The sequence below is a fragment of the Apaloderma vittatum genome, unplaced genomic scaffold (assembly GCF_000703405.1).
Source record: "Apaloderma vittatum isolate BGI_N311 unplaced genomic scaffold, ASM70340v1 scaffold9594, whole genome shotgun sequence".
Lineage (NCBI taxonomy): Eukaryota > Metazoa > Chordata > Aves > Trogoniformes > Trogonidae > Apaloderma > Apaloderma vittatum.
This window is the reverse complement of record NW_009714325.1, coordinates 503-16,298: the sequence shown is the minus strand read 5'-3', so window position 1 is coordinate 16,298 and position 15,796 is coordinate 503. Positions and strand designations below refer to the sequence as shown.

Here is a 15,796-nt window from a genome sequence, read left to right as displayed (position 1 = left end):
TTTTAGCTGGAAAATTGCTGATTGCCTTTGAAATTTGGATGTAAACATCTTGAAGTTTGCCGTGCATTGCTAAAACACAATATCATGATTTTAAACAATAGCGGGATTTTTTTTTTTCCCCCGTTTGTTTTAGTTTCCAAAAATGTTGCCCTTGGAGTGGAGAAAATGAGCCAGATCTGTAGTCTGTGAAAATTGGCATAGATTTATTGGCTTCAGACCTCTGATGCCATTTCTTCCTAGAAGAGGATCTGGGCCTGTATATGTATGTTACACGGGCACAATATATTCAGAAGTAGCTCTGAAATTCCTTGCGTACCACTAAAAATATTGTGCAGCCTTTTCGTCTGCGAGTCCCAAGGGACGAATTGATTTCTCAGCACCTGTGTGACCTTAGACAGCAGTTCATTCTAATTCGATAGAGCAAACACTGGGAGTGGCAAAAATGGCTTGCAGTTACTTCAGACTCTTATTTTCTACAGATATCAGCAGGATGACATGTTCCTGAAACGAGGCTAATTAAGGAATTTTAAATAGTCTACTAGATTTTCTTGTATAATTGGAATGTCCCAATTTCCTCCTACAGAATTCATGGAGATATGTTTCCTTGAAATACTTCTAAAACATTTAGACCCCGTACTGACAGAGCTTCAAATTTATGTGGGAGATGATAATGATTATTAGCTAATGTAAGATGGAAATATCTCCTTTATTTCCAGATTCATTGTAGTATCACAAAGTTGTTTTGAGGTATAGAATGTGTGATTAAGCAACTAACAGATAAATTAGAGAAAGTTCAGGAGATTCAGACTTGAGACTGGGAAGTGGATTAGGTTTCAAATACTGCATCACACAGAAACTGAGTGAGGCTGCAGCTCTCCTACGGTATTTCACAGATCTGTAAATGTTTTTTTAAAGATGCTCAATCCAACACTTAGCTGGCTATAACAAGGACTTAAGGGAGCAAAAGGCTCTTTTTTCTTTCTTTTGCTCTGTTGCTTCATTAGCTTTGGGAACGCTGGTTCCATTACTGTGAGTTTTCCTGTATAATTTACGAAAATAATGAAAGCGTGCATATTTTCCTCAGTGTTCTTGGCATTAAATCTGTCCTTAGATTTGTTTAGCCTCTTTTTTTTTTTTTTCTACACAGTGTGAGCTGGTGTCCTTTTGAATATTTCACAACTGTAGAAATTGTTTTGGGTTGTTTTTATTCAAGATAGAACTTTCTCTTTTTTTGAGATTGAAACATGAACAAAAGAATCGTTGCTCCAATACGTAAGTTCCCATTGCTCTGAGACAGTGGTATCAGTGCACGTCATTTCACAAAAATACCAGTGCTCCATGATTGCTTTCTTCTCTCACAAGTGTCAACAGCAAATCCTGTGCTGTTGTGGGATCAGAGTGAGGTAATTTTTGTGCCGATAGCGCTGATGTTTAGTGCTAACTTTTGTTTTTTCTCTTCCAGGATCAATAACTGTTTCATGTTTTTCTTCAATAGGGATGGATTTTGGAAGGCTTCCCTGAAAATCAGGAGCAAGCATGGATGCTGCAATCATCTAGCATCTTTCCTAGACATGTTGGTAAGCAGTACAGGGTTTGTGTGTGACTGTACCCAGTAGGAAAGACTAGAAGTGTTTTTCCCCCCAAAATTCTTGATAAATGCATACCAATACTGAAGACACCAGCGTTGCCAGACAGCAGAATGGCTCAGACTCACTCAAAAACTTGAGGTAACCTGTGAGACTTTAAACTTTCTCTTTCACACATGAACCCTTTCCTTCTTGCATGTTAAGACCATTAAGACCATTCAAGACCACTCCAGCAAGTGTCTCGGAGCTTTATCCTCAGACCAAACCAATTCCTCATCTACTAAATAAATTCTTTTGAATTAGAGAATGTGAACTTAGCAAACTTTACTCCACCAAGTGGAAACGTCATGATTTTAAGCTTGACGTTTCAGAGTATGAGTGGATTCTGACTTGACTAATTCCGACTTGACTAATATTTGTGCAAAGTGCTGATAGACAAGACGTTGAGAGCTGCCCTTGCCTTAGAAGAAGCTGGTTGTCCCAAACTAATATAGTTAGAGGACCTACTCAGAATGTAAGAAATAATTGCTATTTTGTGGAATACAGTGTGAAGTGTTAAATGTAGAGCTTGCCAGTGGATAGTGAACAGAATGTTAGCAAACCTGATGAATTGTCACTCTGGATTTGATTTGGATGGGGTTCGAGTGTTAATGAGGAATTCAGAATCACTGCAATAGAGTTAGGCAAAAATGTTTAATGTCAAGTACTTGCATGTATTTTTAATATAGCTAATAATATCTGAAGTTGAGTTTTGCTCACAATTATATCTGTGCAACCAAGACCTGAATGAGAATCTTAAAGCTCAGTCTAGTTAATCAAAAAGAAGATTGAGAGGAGATGAGATATATGGTGTACAAGTACATTAATAGGGAGAAAAGTGTCTGGAAAAGCTATTTGATACAGAGAAGAGAGTCATAAGAAGAACTTGTTTGAAACCTGTAGTCAAACGCACTGAAAATATTAATTAAATTACAGTGTTTAACTGTGAGGCAGAACGCTGGGAAAGGAGAATGAGTCAAACGTATTTGAAATACGCTAATCCATCTTTAATACTAGGATACATGTAAAGTGCTACAGGAAATAAAGCAAGTAACTAAGAAGGACTACACTTTTGTTTTTCTTTTTCTTTTTTTGTTGTCTAGTTGTGCTTTATGCTCCAGACGCTATGCTGATTGAGAGGAACAGGGGGAAAAGGCTTGATCCCTTCACAGAAGGTGCAGTATCTGTTTGTTCCTGATCTCCACTAGAAATGGGAGTGTCGCTTGGGCTCAGAAACATTGTAATACCAGTAGGATTAAAATTTAAATGATATCCCTTTAAGTGCCAGTAGGAATTTATATTAATATTTATAAATATTTGTATTTGTAATCATATTGTGTGTTCTAGGAGTGGAGTAAGGAGGGAAGTTCTTAACTAAAGAAAATGGCTTTTGTTTTCTGTAAAGGAGATTTGCTTATCAAAGGTCTTTGCTTAAGGTTCAGTCTTAGAATTTGGAGAGCTATCCCCAATTTCTAGTTCTTACTCATCACGCTTCTATCTGTACATCAGCAGAGTAATAGTCAGCTGTCAGTAAAAGTAGCGAGGGAAGCGCACAGGTTACTGCTTGTGCCACAATATAAAGCTTAAAGACAGACCTTGATTTTGTTTAGGAAGCCTGTTGTTGGTAAGCAAGACCTATTAAATCATCTTCTTAGTTCCTAATCAGTATTTACTTGTAGAGGTGTACCATAAAACCTTCAACTGGCCAACCGATCCGCTGGTGCAGCAACGTTTGGTGAAGCCAGAAGATCTGTCTGAAGAGCAGCTCTCAAAGAAACTGCTGGAATATCACAGAAACTTCCCTGAGGTTTTCCAGATCTATCAGAAAGTTTTGAAATCGATCAATGCAGACCAGCCTTCCGTGGATGTCCTTTCACAGGGTAAATCTGTACCTTTATGGCAAATCTGAGAGTTGATGAACTCGTATTGGAAAGGTAGTTCCTAGCTGTTAGAGATGGTTTGTAGGATTAGGATTAGGCAACACAGATGGCTCCCAGATGAGTTGATCTCTCTAGTACAGCATTTGGGCTGTGCCTGGTAATGACTTTACAGGACAAGAGTAAGTGCAGATAACTAGAAAGTCTTAGTTCCACGGTCCTGCCAAGGAACAGCTGACTCAGAGCAAATGTCATGGTTATTTCTGCAAGAGTCTCTTCTGAAAGGCTGCCTTGTGGCTCAGTTGTTAATCTCCCAAAGGGCTAGTACCTTCCACAAGTCTGATAACAAGAAGCAGGAGTAGTTCAAAGCTGTAACATTTGATTATTTAAAAGCTGTTTGTGCCGGTAGCTTTTCTATTGAACAATTCTTGTTTGCTTTCGCTTGACTGTAATGCAATCTGACTTCTAATGTTGATTCTTCAAGGCGAGAATATGGAAACTGCCAGAAAGACCAATTGATAATGTACTTTGTAGCTGTCAGACTGTAGACGATCTGTTATATCCCAGTAATTTTGCATCTCAAAAAGGTCTTTTTTAATAACAAGTGCTGCACTTTTAAGATAAACAAGTAGGAAGTTTATATTCTGAATTTACACATTAATTACCTCTAAATTACTTAATTAAATTTAAAAGTTCATATCATCATTCATAAAGAATTCATGCCTTGAATTGTAAATAAAAATGTGAGTGCCTGAATATTAATTATTATTAATTAATAATGTAGTGAGATAAATTGAAAACTGGAATGAAAAAATCCTCTCTAGATCTTTTTTCTGCAGTGCATCAAGCAGCCAGATTTTTTTTTTTTTAAGAATAATTAGATGTGGAGACTGTCTAGGGGATCATTACTCCTAATTAACTTGGTTATTTACTGCAAATTAAGCATCATTTGTAAGCAGGGTGCTTCGCCTGTAATGTTTGTGCTTTTCAATACACTGGGTTATGGAAAATGTTCAGAATAACTGGAGCACTCCTTGGGTAGCTGATACTTGGTTTTTAGGACGTTATGCAGCAAACACTGTTTTCTCTTATGATTTTCCTTTTTTTTATTAAGTTTATTGCTACAGATAGAACTAAAACAAAAAAAGAGATCTGTCAGCAATATTAGTATTATTATGGATTGTTTCCTACAGTTATAGCATTTTGTAAACTCTTGAACTTTAATGCAATTCCTGCTACCACATGCCAGGGAATGTGCATCAGATGCAGCTGTGCAGGGGAGTGTCCCAGTACGGTTTGTGGCACTGCAGGAAGAGATGTAGGCCATCCCATGGGGGTGCAGTTTGGGGTAGTTTCTCAATACTTAAGGTCCGCTATCTAGAAATAATTGGATTGGAGTTTGCTGGAGATGCTTCTTTATTACAAAAAGATTTTATAAGGATATTAACTTGTCTAGGCAAGAGTCCTCAGGAAAACCATGAGCTAGTGTTAACAATGGTGGTTAGAATATTTATCCTTATGATGTTCTCCATCAATCCTTTTCTGTGTTTGTTTGGGTTGGGTTTTTTTTTATTAATATGGGTTTACAATTCATAAAAACATTCGTGTCTAAGCCTGTCCTATTTGTTAGACTAAAATACCACTTTATTACAAGGACCCTTTAGTCCTGAGAGTCTTTTATTTGCGCTGAGGATGTCTGGGCTATCACGCTTAATTCCATCCAGTGCAATTACAGAGGAAATCAAAGCCTGTGTAGGTGTGCCCGTGCTGCTTTGATCACGGGTAACCACAGCAGTCGGGGGACGGTGGGACGGTGGTTTGCCTTGACCTTTGAAATCTGTGATCCCTGGAAAGCTTGCATAGCTTGTGCTGAAGCTTGAGCTATTCTCTTTGCGAGTACCGTTAGCCGCAAAAGGGGCACGGGCAGTGAGAGTGTTTGGATTTGTCCTCACTGCCAAGCCACGTCGTCTTTCAGCGTCTATCAGGTTCTCTTCTGACGTCATAACAAAGATCAGGTCCCTCTGACAAGGCAACACTGGTGATGCTTCACGTATCCTGTGCTCTTTCCAATCTTACAAACTGGAGGTTGACCTGAATGTAGTATTTCCTACACAATACGAGATGTAGAAGAATGAAGTCCAGCAAACAAAGTGAAATTGGGCAGAGAAGCTCAAATACCCTTTATGTGCTATGCAGAAATGATGGGCAAAAGAATAAAATCTTACTCGATCATGTGTTGTCAATGCTGTGTTGTGTCATGACATCCTATGCTACAAGTTTATAATATTGTAATTAGGAGTCTGTTAATCACACGCACAGCTGGATAAATGTCATATTAATTTAACATCCTGGGTTTTTACGCTTAAATATTTGTTCAGAAGCTGCTGAAAATATTAAATGTAATTATATCCCTCTATAATTTCCATGGTAAAATTGTACCTATCAAGCAAAAATTACTTCAGCTAAAATCAACATGGTAAAAGGGCAATTATTAATTGAATCTGCTTTTTTAAATGGCTTGACATCTACTGATGAAAGAAAGTATAGGAGTGTAATGATAGTAACATTGCTAAAGTGCCTCTCAGTAAGTTGCTGACATGATGGTTTTATCAGAGTCCTGGTTTTGATTGGAGTATTGAGATATCTCCGTGATAAAATAAATTGTGATCAACATGAAAACCTTTTTTAAAACCAGAAAGAAGTTAATGAGTTGGGGGCAGGTTACTTTTATTCTGTTTTTTAAGGACATAAACTGTATTTCTTGCCTTTCTCTCGTGTTCTAGTTTTTAGGTATGTCCAAACACGGCACCGATCAGCGGCCCCCTTTATACCCCGGATTCTCTTTTGTGGACCCCCAGGCAGTGGGAAGAGCCTCCAGGCAGCACTGGTAGCTCAGAAATACGGCGTCGTCAACAGTAAGTTCTCAGTAAATGTGCGCTTCGCTCAATTCCCCCAAATGCAAGTTTCTTTCATTAGTGTTCTTTCAATGTATAGCAAGAAAAAATGAGAATTAAGTAGGAAGTGATTTTTTTTTATTTTTTTTCCCTCTTTGGGAGATTCTTTGATTAGTGGAACACACCCACGTGGCCACAGCAATGTGCCCGTTTGCTGGTGTCTTCCCTGGACTCCTGGTGAAGTCAGAAGATTTCATTGAACCTGAATTTGGTTTTACATGTGACTAATGACTTCGAGATCTGAGCGGTGTTGTTTTCAGTTACGGGTTTAGAAGATCTGCTCAGAGAAGAAGTAAATTTGTTCTAACTTGAACCTTCAGAAGAAGCCCTGACTTTCCAGCTAATGGCTACATTGTAGGTTTGTGCAGTTCCGTTAAAGGCGCGGAAACAGTTAGGAAACTATCTGTCTATCAGTTTGGGCTTCTAGGTTTAAAATTTTTGTATTTGACATCTTTATTACTATTTTAGTGTTTAAAAAAATACAGGAATATGACTAAAATGATATACAGTGAACTTGGAAAAGGTCAATTTAAATTATTTTAAGATCTCTGTTACAATACTGATAAGTACAAATAAAATTGGCAGCATGTTTATGCTACCAGTTATTTTAATATTGCTGTGTTTTATAATTTCATATTAAAGAAATAATTTTAGATTTAGACAAAGCTGTATTTTTAACAATTGTGTAATTGATTTAATAAAAACCAAAATATGTTTAAATGTGTTAGTGACAAATTATTTTCATGTTTCTGATTAGTTTTTCTGAACTGTTTTTCTAAAACTGCAAGTTTTGATAGTGTTTTCATCTAGGTAAAAATTTGCATTTTTTTTAGAAGTAACTACTGCATAAGAGAGTTGCAGCTCTTTGTACTGAATACCGTTACCACTGCTTTATCCGTATGTTGAATTTTAAGTGTACTGTAAACCAATTATTAGTAGAATTAAGTATTTAAAACAGAATGGGAAGATCATCAGTTTTGTGAAGAGTGTTCAGTATACGCTTAATTTCCAGTTTGGCCATTGGGATTTAAGCACAGGCTTAATATAATCCTACATTTAAGTGGTCTCATGAATTGGATGGTATTTAGGGGTATATAAAATATAATATATTTAGGTGTGTATATAATTGTTGTCCTACACTGGGGTCTACACACTGACTTTCTGTTATGTTTTTACACCATCTGTTGCGAATATGAATTTGCCGCTCCAGGACAACTAGTGACTGTTTAAATTTCTGTCCATCCCTTGTCACTTAAACACTAAACTTCAGCTTTGTTCAAGAAATGTTCCCATGAAGTATTCTTACCCTTGCTTCCCAAATAGTGTGATTAAGAGTGATAAAGCAGATTAAAGGGCTTGCGGCTTTTTCCATTCAAGTCAGCGCAGCTGTAGGTGTTGGTGCTATTGATTTCAGAAAAGCTGGAATCAACTTATGAATAATAATTGAAAGGTCCTGGAGTAATGGATGGAGTGACTGTTATGTAATGTTTACCAAACCTGTGTTGAAACTAGGACTTGTTGTGTAACTTGTCCATGCATTAGCTCCCTCTCTGTAAGGCTGTTGTATCTAACTCGCATGGGGCAGTAACACTCAATAACTTTGCTCAGGAAGTGGTATACCAGAGCAGTGGTATTTCTTGTACAACTGTCCTGACTAAAACTTCAAATTTGCATCTCTTGGTGTTCGGTGCATTTGAAGTCAATGATAGTATTGCATTAGCACAGTTTTTTAAGTATAATTCTTACATGATCATTAAACGATCCAGGGAGTCACTTTTGTGAACTGCATGTTATCCTGCTGCTCCAGCGGTGCAGCTCAGGTGTAACTTTATTCAGTAATTACAAGTTTATAAAAAGTGAAAACCGCTAGCAGTCCCTTGAGTTATTATTTCAGAAACATATTTGTTTAATATCGTTCCCTCTATCTGTGTTTTTAATATGTTCTTCGCCAAATGTATTCTTTTTTATTCAGTATTCTCCCCTGCTCAGTCTTTCCTTTTTGCTCTGCTTGTCCAAACAAAAAAAATAAAAAAAGAATCCTAACAACAAACCCCCAAACCCTACAACTTGTATTTTATTCAGTGACCTTATTCCAGTATGCAGCTTCTAGGTTTGTTTTTTCTTTACTTTGTTGCTTCCTTTTTAAAATTTAACCTTGTGTCTTTTTTGTTCTTCCTTCCCGTCAGTTTGCTGTGGGCAACTGCTAAAGGAAGCTATTGCAGACAACACAAAACTTGGAGAACTCATTAAGCCTTACGTTGACAATGGATATCCAGGTAGGACTTGGTGCTGTCTCATTACGCTGCAGTCACAAATTTGTGGCAAAAAATAAATGATGAGTGAAGTTTGCTTGGTCAGATTCTAACGTAAGTTACATCAGAGTAATCTGGAAGTTGATTCATTCCAGTCATTACCTGTGATTTGTAGCACTGTGTAACAAGTTGGGTTCCTAAGCTCTTCGATATCTTCAAAGAGAATCGTTCTCTGTTCCAGTGAAATTTGGATTTCTTGTCCATATTCCAAAATTTGAATTCCATGTTTTTATCTCTAAATCAGAATCAGAATTCTATGCAGTTTTATAATTTTAAAATGTTTACACTGTTATTTAAAGCACAGTGTTGTGTTGCATGTTTATTTTAAGTGGGCCGTAATGAAGACTCTGCTTTTACCTCTGGGCTTTGACTTTTAGAATACTATTTTCTTCTAATTCCGTGCAAATATTTTAAATTTAGTAATAAAATTCCTTTACACTTAATTTCTATCAGCATTTTTGATTGCAGGAGGGGAGCACCACAGAGCATATCTAAGCATACTTTTTTTTTTTTACTTTTTTTTTCGGGGAAGGCGCTGCAGTGATTTCAGATAAATCATAAATACGTTAAGCTCCTGAGGGCAGCAGCTTAAACCTGCATGTTTGTTTGTTGTCTTGCAAAAGGGTAGCTCTCTGTATGTGGTGGGTATCAAAAATGAGAAAAGACCTGTAGTTTTAAAGGATAAATTGTATTTCAATAGGATGGAAGAATGTTTGTTTTGCCAAATTACAGTGGCCTGGAAGAGGAACTTTCAGTCCTGTTTCTGGCAACAGGCCAAATGGTTACAACGGCACAAATATAAGGAGACAGCCTTCCTGAAGATTGAGCTCAGTTAAGCTTCAGTATTAATGGAATTTTGAGCAAACTCCCCCCTGAGCAAAGAGAAATCTTCATTTTCTTTTATTTTTGGCAAGGAAAGTCATTTGGCCAGGTAGAAAGCTTGAAAGTTCCTTTTTTCTTTTCTTTTCTTTTTTTTTTGCACAATGGCTTAATTCTGAAACTGAATTACACAGATCTGAAACATGAGCCTATAAAATTAACTGAAGTTCCCTTGATACCACACCAAGAGATTCAGTACTTTCCTAAGCGTTTCAAAAAGCCCCTTGGCAGCTTGCAGCTTTGGGTATTCTATCCCTCTGTCAGTCCCTTTATCAAGTCACAGGGTAATACGTTTTAACTCTAAACTTCCTCTAGTCCATGGGCCGCATTTATTTGTAACCCAGTAACGGGGCTCGTCCAATGCGTTAATTTTCTGTGGCAGCCACCACATTGCAGGGACTGGGAACCACGGGAAAGGAAAGTGTCAATCTCTGCAGCCTGAAAGAGGCTCCTCTATAATGTGGGCACAGAGATGTAGGAGAAAATTTTCTAGTTTAGAGATACTGCTGGTCAGAAGGACCGTTTACCTCAAGGGCAAGCTCTCTTAATTGCAATATATCCTAGATCTTCGTATATAGAAATAACTTCTTCACGTGTGCAGTCTGATTGAGCTGGATGTGGCTACGTGTGTGTGCAGTCTAACTCAGAGATCGCTGGAAGCCCTGGGTCTTTTCCATGGTATCCACTAATTTCAGAATCTTACGTGTGTCCTGTAATTTCACTTTCTTCTCATGTCTGTGAAGCAGAGGACAGCTACTGTGAATACCCGACTCTCTAAATCTCTGTTATGGCTGAGATGGGAGTTTGTTCAAAGATAGATCCTTTCAGAGCTTTCTTTACTAAAATACTCTTTCTCTATTTTATAAACTTAATCTTAACCTGAAGTTCCTTAAAGGAGACACCAAAAGCATTCCCAGTAGAGTACAATAATTGCACAGATTGTAATTTTTAGCTAGTCCTAAAAATATGCACATCCTTAGTCCAAGGGAGCTGCTTTCATTTCAGGAAAATGAAATTGAAGTTGTAATTCCTTTCTTCCTCCAAATTAGAAATTATCTTAGAATTAGATTATTTTTTTTAAAAATGGCATGCAAGAATAAAGCTGTACAATGCTTCTGAATGTTAATGGGAATCATAACTATATTTCTGTGCATTGTGCTAAAAAATTCTCCCTTAGTTTTTGCTTGCATGCACGTGTATTTTATTTGGTAAGACATACCACAAAATTAAGGACTGAATAAAAATAAATATTATATAGCAATACCAGAAATAATAAGTTCTGTCATTTTGCTAATCCTCCTCTCCCAGGGATAACAAAGAATGAATTTACATTAGTAAACACTAACAAGAATTCATTACTGCCCTCGCAAGAGACTTGGAGAAAATGAAATAACATGGTGTACTGAAGAGGAAAGATGGGCAAAGAATCTGTGCTGTCTTGCTACAGAGTTACAACCAGGTTAATACAGGGGGAGAATTCTCACACTATTATTGACTACATTCAATTTCAAGAAAATAACATTTGGAAAGAGTTAGTGTAGTCAGTAGAAGACACTGTTATAATTGGGGAAAGCAATTAGAACTTCAAAATTTTCATTGCATTTCTAGTTACACACCAAGTAATCTTAGTTGTTCCTTTGGATGAGTAATCGTGATGTTACCACAGAATACCCTGGAACCACAGACAGACCGTCAGAAACGTGAGATTCACTCAAAGCATTACTAGTCAAAATGAAACTACTGCCATAAAACCTTGTGGGCATGCCTCAGATATTCTTAAAACGCTTGCCCTGGGGGTGCATCTCAGCGTGGTTCCCCTTCTTGTGGACACAAGTGGTTGCATACAATTTAAGATGTGCCAACAGGGTATGTTGTGGTGTCATAAAAAGGCTGAAAACCCAGCTTATTCAAAGCTAGCTCATTATTGAGTTGTTGAGGCTGTCCACTGTCTCTTCTGTTCTAGTTCTGGTTGACTAACTCGAATCTCTTCTTGATTTTAGGATTCACAAACATCCTTTGTATTTTTTCCTGTAGTGCTGCTTCATGTGTACAACATGTATTTCAAGAACAGGCCAGACAATTCTCTTATTCACCCCAGAAGGCAACTCAGTGCATTCCCATTTTTTTTGTATTTTCTGGTGTTTACTGTTTCATAAATACCTTACTCTCTGCTTTATCAAACTTCTCAATTTTGTCTGTGGTGATTTGTTTTGCTTAATGAAGGTAGCATAGATATTTTTGAGTCCATTCATTTTTTAATTCCCAGGACATTCCTAGTCTACAGTTGGTGCACGCTAGATACTGAAAAATGCATTTTCAGTGAAAAGTTCAGCAACCTGACTGCTTTCCATCTATGAGAAACACAAAGTTGTACTTTGGACAACCAGATTGAAACACACACACACTTTTCCTTTAGGATGCTGTGATTTCTACCGAATACTGGGCAATTACTGTGAGCTATACTCCGGGCAGAAAGTTTCCAGCATTGGAATCTAACACCAGTCTTCTGGTCATTAATTCTAGTTAGTTTAGGTCTTGGTCAATAATATTAAATCTAGCACACACCGTTTGCTTGGGCAGCCTAGCAATACTTCCCTTTGGAGTAAGAGGTGAGCGTAGGAGCCAGAACCCTTCCACCAGCAGCAAGACATCTCCAGTTAAGACAACTCCGTTCTCTTTGATTCCTTCTGAAATGTTTGGAACAGACTCTTTCGTAGACTGGTCTTTCCCTTCTAGTAATTCAGGCTACAAGCATATGGAGATCGCCCACCTCTTGGGCTTGATGAAGAATAGGAAAGGTCATCAGTCCACTGAAAAGAAATTTGCACAGATCCTGCCTGTTCAATTTTCTGTGTTTTCATGGTGGAATAGCATGGATTGATCGCTACTGATTAAGCTATCTGTTGGCAAGGCTGCAATGGATGGAGCCAAAAAAAGTGAGATGACGAGAAAACCGCATCAAGAGTTGGGGGAAACCAATGAGATTCGGCTTTTCAGCTGGGAGAACTGCTATTAGTTTGGGTAATTGTTTTTTACAGAGAGCTGATTCACGGAAGACAGATAGCATTGCAGTGTTTGCAGCCTGTTAGAATTGAACACACACACACACACACACACAATCTGTGGAGGTTTTTCCCTGTTCCTTTTTCTATTCTTTAAGCAGTAATATCTGAAGGGATCCCCAATGGCAGTCTGCATGTGGGGGGTAAAATCTGGAATTCCCTAATTTCTCCTATTTTCTAATAAAAACTATTACTGTACAAATGTAGATTTTCCCCTTATTTTATATTGGAATGGTTTTAAAGGGGTGCTTTTTGGTGTAGTCTCTGAAAGTTGGGGTCCCCTGGTGATTGTGATCACAGTCGCACTGAAAGCTGACGGGTTTGGGGGTTTTTTTGACATCAAATTAATATTCTCATCACTAAGTGTGAAGTACAGATTTGACAATAGAGCAGCTTCCTCTTTGTTAAAAACTTGCAAAGAGTTTCAGAGTTGAAAGGCTGAGTAAATCTTTATATCTGAGGAGGTAAGCTTAGTGTTATTTCTTGTTTTTAACAACGCTGTACTGGCGAGCTGCAAGCTGTCTGAACATCGGAGAGAGACCCTTTGGGAGCTCCATTGGTTTTCAGCAAGTCTTTGCATGCAGTGTGTTTGTACTAGCTGAAGACAGCGCATGGCTCTCTAAATAATTTACAAGTTGATTAATAGACTCACATGGGTATAATTAGAAGAGGGAGAGACAGCAGCTACAGTAACGGGTACAGTGCTTGGGGGAACTAGAGACTTTATTTTTTTTAAAGAAACTTTCTAGGGTGCTGGGCGTTTGAAGATAAGTTGGGAAGAGCTCAGTGCCTCTTCTCTTTTGAAGTGGAAATAGGACAGTTTGAATCCGTCGAGTTTAATTTTTCACAAGCTTTAGGGGCCCTGCAGTGCAACTCCCTTTTTATTATTGAAAAAAACTCTCCATTTTCTTTCATTTTTCACACACATACACACACACACACACATGCACACACACTCAGAGCCCAGACAGTACCTAATAAACAAATTTATTTTCTACTTTAAGTTAGTTTTATTATGATCCTATATGATCACCTATAGATGCACCTCAATCACAAATATACTGGGTAAAGTTACAGAGATATTTATGAATACACCATACTTTAATGTATGCATTTTTAAGAAACCTTCACCTCTGTTTGACAATGCTTTTGAAGTAGCTCCATTTTTCAAGTCAAACTTTTGACTTCTCCTCTGGGACTGCTACAAAGGTTTTTTTTTTATGGAAAATAGGTAGCAATCTTTTTTTCCTACTAGGAGAAAATTGGTGGTCAAGAGAACAAAATAAAATTTAAATATATTTTATTTTCTGGTTTAGGTGTCCATATTTTCATAAAAGATGCAAGGTTGTTGAATAGAAAGTTTTACATGAAGCCATATAGGCAGTAAGTTATCTTGTTGCCTAAATTATACTGTTTTAATGTGTTGAATTGCTGCAATATGATACATTAGAGGTCCACTTTTGCTCTGTTTGAAAATCTAGACTATATTTTTCTTTATCCTACAGAGCATGCAACAATCAACAAAACTGCTGTATCTGGCAGGCAGATACTCAGGGATGAAGTAGCACAAGGGGACACTGTCTACAAAGACATTATTAAAGACCACCCCATTTAAAACAAAACCAAAAACCCAACAAAAACACCCACGCCCAAAAGCCAACCCTGGAAGCCAAACCAGACAAAATAAATGTGATTTTATTTAAGAGTCTAGTGCTGTTGTTTTCTGGAGCAACTGTGCCAATCAGTTAGTGGATATGGTCCTGCCTATATAAATTTTAAAAGTCTTCTGATTCTGCAGTGCCATTCACCATGATTATTGTCACGGGAGTGTGGATAGCTCAGCGTTAGGCGTCAGAGCTCACAGGGACAGCGCTGCTGGAGTGACGGGGTAAAACAGGTTGTACGTTAAAATGCATCAGGTGCCCACAGTTCCCGTTTTTGGTCAGCGGGCATCATTGTGCACCACCAAAGTGGTGGATTTGGATGAAGTTGTGGCCCTTGGCCATCCAAGGCCTCATGCTTGTCAAGGGCTTTTAGTGATAAATGCTAAATACTAACCATTTCTATTTATTTTGAACTTCATTGTTGATAATCATTGTTAAAAAACTTAGAACAGTGGTATTTCCTTTCTTGGTACTCTTCTTGTAGCACTGGCTCCTCAGCAAAGGGCTGCTGATGTGAATTCTGTTTGGTTTTTCTGTTTGGAGTTTGGGGATGGGGAAATCACATGCGTTTCTAGTAAGAAAAATGTCAGTTGCATATTGGCAGCCTCCTCTCTTACAGTCTTAGGAATTCAATGTCAAATTCTGGCTTTGGCTCTGTTTCACTGGGTGTCATACGTACAGAATCAGGCTCCTGTATGACTCTTAAATGACCAGCAAAGCGGTTAATACTTCTTTTGTATTGCTTTACAGTTTTGAATGTCCCTTGGACAGGTCTGGTTGGTGTCAAGGAGAGAGAGGACTGGGCAGCTGATCCCACTGTTGGGGATCTAGAGCGCTGTGATACTCTGGAGAAGCTGGAAGAGTAAAAAGAAGTAGTGCAAATACACATTTTATCACTAATTTTAGAAACTTTCAGGTTAGAGACATCCCTTTGAGGTGATTCGGAGTAGCTTTTTGTCTTGCAGGTGGATAAATTGAGGCAGAAAACCTCTTTGATTTGAGCCACGGCGCAGTGAGCGAGTGTGGGTGGGAACCCAGGTGTGTGCGTCTTGACCTTGGTGTCAGCCCACGACATCATCCCCTGGCTCACTGCTAGTCCGTGTGTTAGGCAAATACACATGAACTCTGGCAACATACCAGAGGTTATTTTTAGGAGGAAAAAAGCTTTTTGTGTTTGTATGGTATATACCCAATTTGGATCGAATTTGTGTCGCTAAATCTGAAGACGCCACTAATAGGTAAAGCAGTGTAAAGAATCTTTACATTACTATTTTCTAGTCACTAAACGTGATCAGATATAAATTCCCAAATCTCTGCCTTGGTGCGTGTGAGGAAGCATGATGCACTCCTTTAACTGCATTTCTAAAGGTATTGATTTATCGTGTATTATTTGATCCTGATTTGGGGTTGTATCTGCTTTAAA

General features: G+C 38.0%; 1 protein-coding gene across 1 annotated transcript in view; it reads left to right on the top strand.

The window, feature by feature from the left end:
* AK8 (adenylate kinase 8) overlaps window positions 1-15,239 on the top strand; it is a gene marked incomplete at its 5' end in the record, with an annotated part of 30,295 nt that extends 15,056 nt beyond the window's left edge. The window contains 6 exons of the mRNA XM_009868713.1: window positions 1,496-1,577; window positions 2,729-2,800; window positions 3,305-3,505; window positions 6,286-6,417; window positions 8,643-8,732; window positions 15,124-15,239. Of these exons, the coding sequence (XP_009867015.1) occupies window positions 1,496-1,577; window positions 2,729-2,800; window positions 3,305-3,505; window positions 6,286-6,417; window positions 8,643-8,732; window positions 15,124-15,239 (693 nt within the window). The remainder of the gene's footprint in view (window positions 1-1,495; window positions 1,578-2,728; window positions 2,801-3,304; window positions 3,506-6,285; window positions 6,418-8,642; window positions 8,733-15,123) is intronic.
* Window positions 15,240-15,796: the final 557 nt, after the last annotated feature.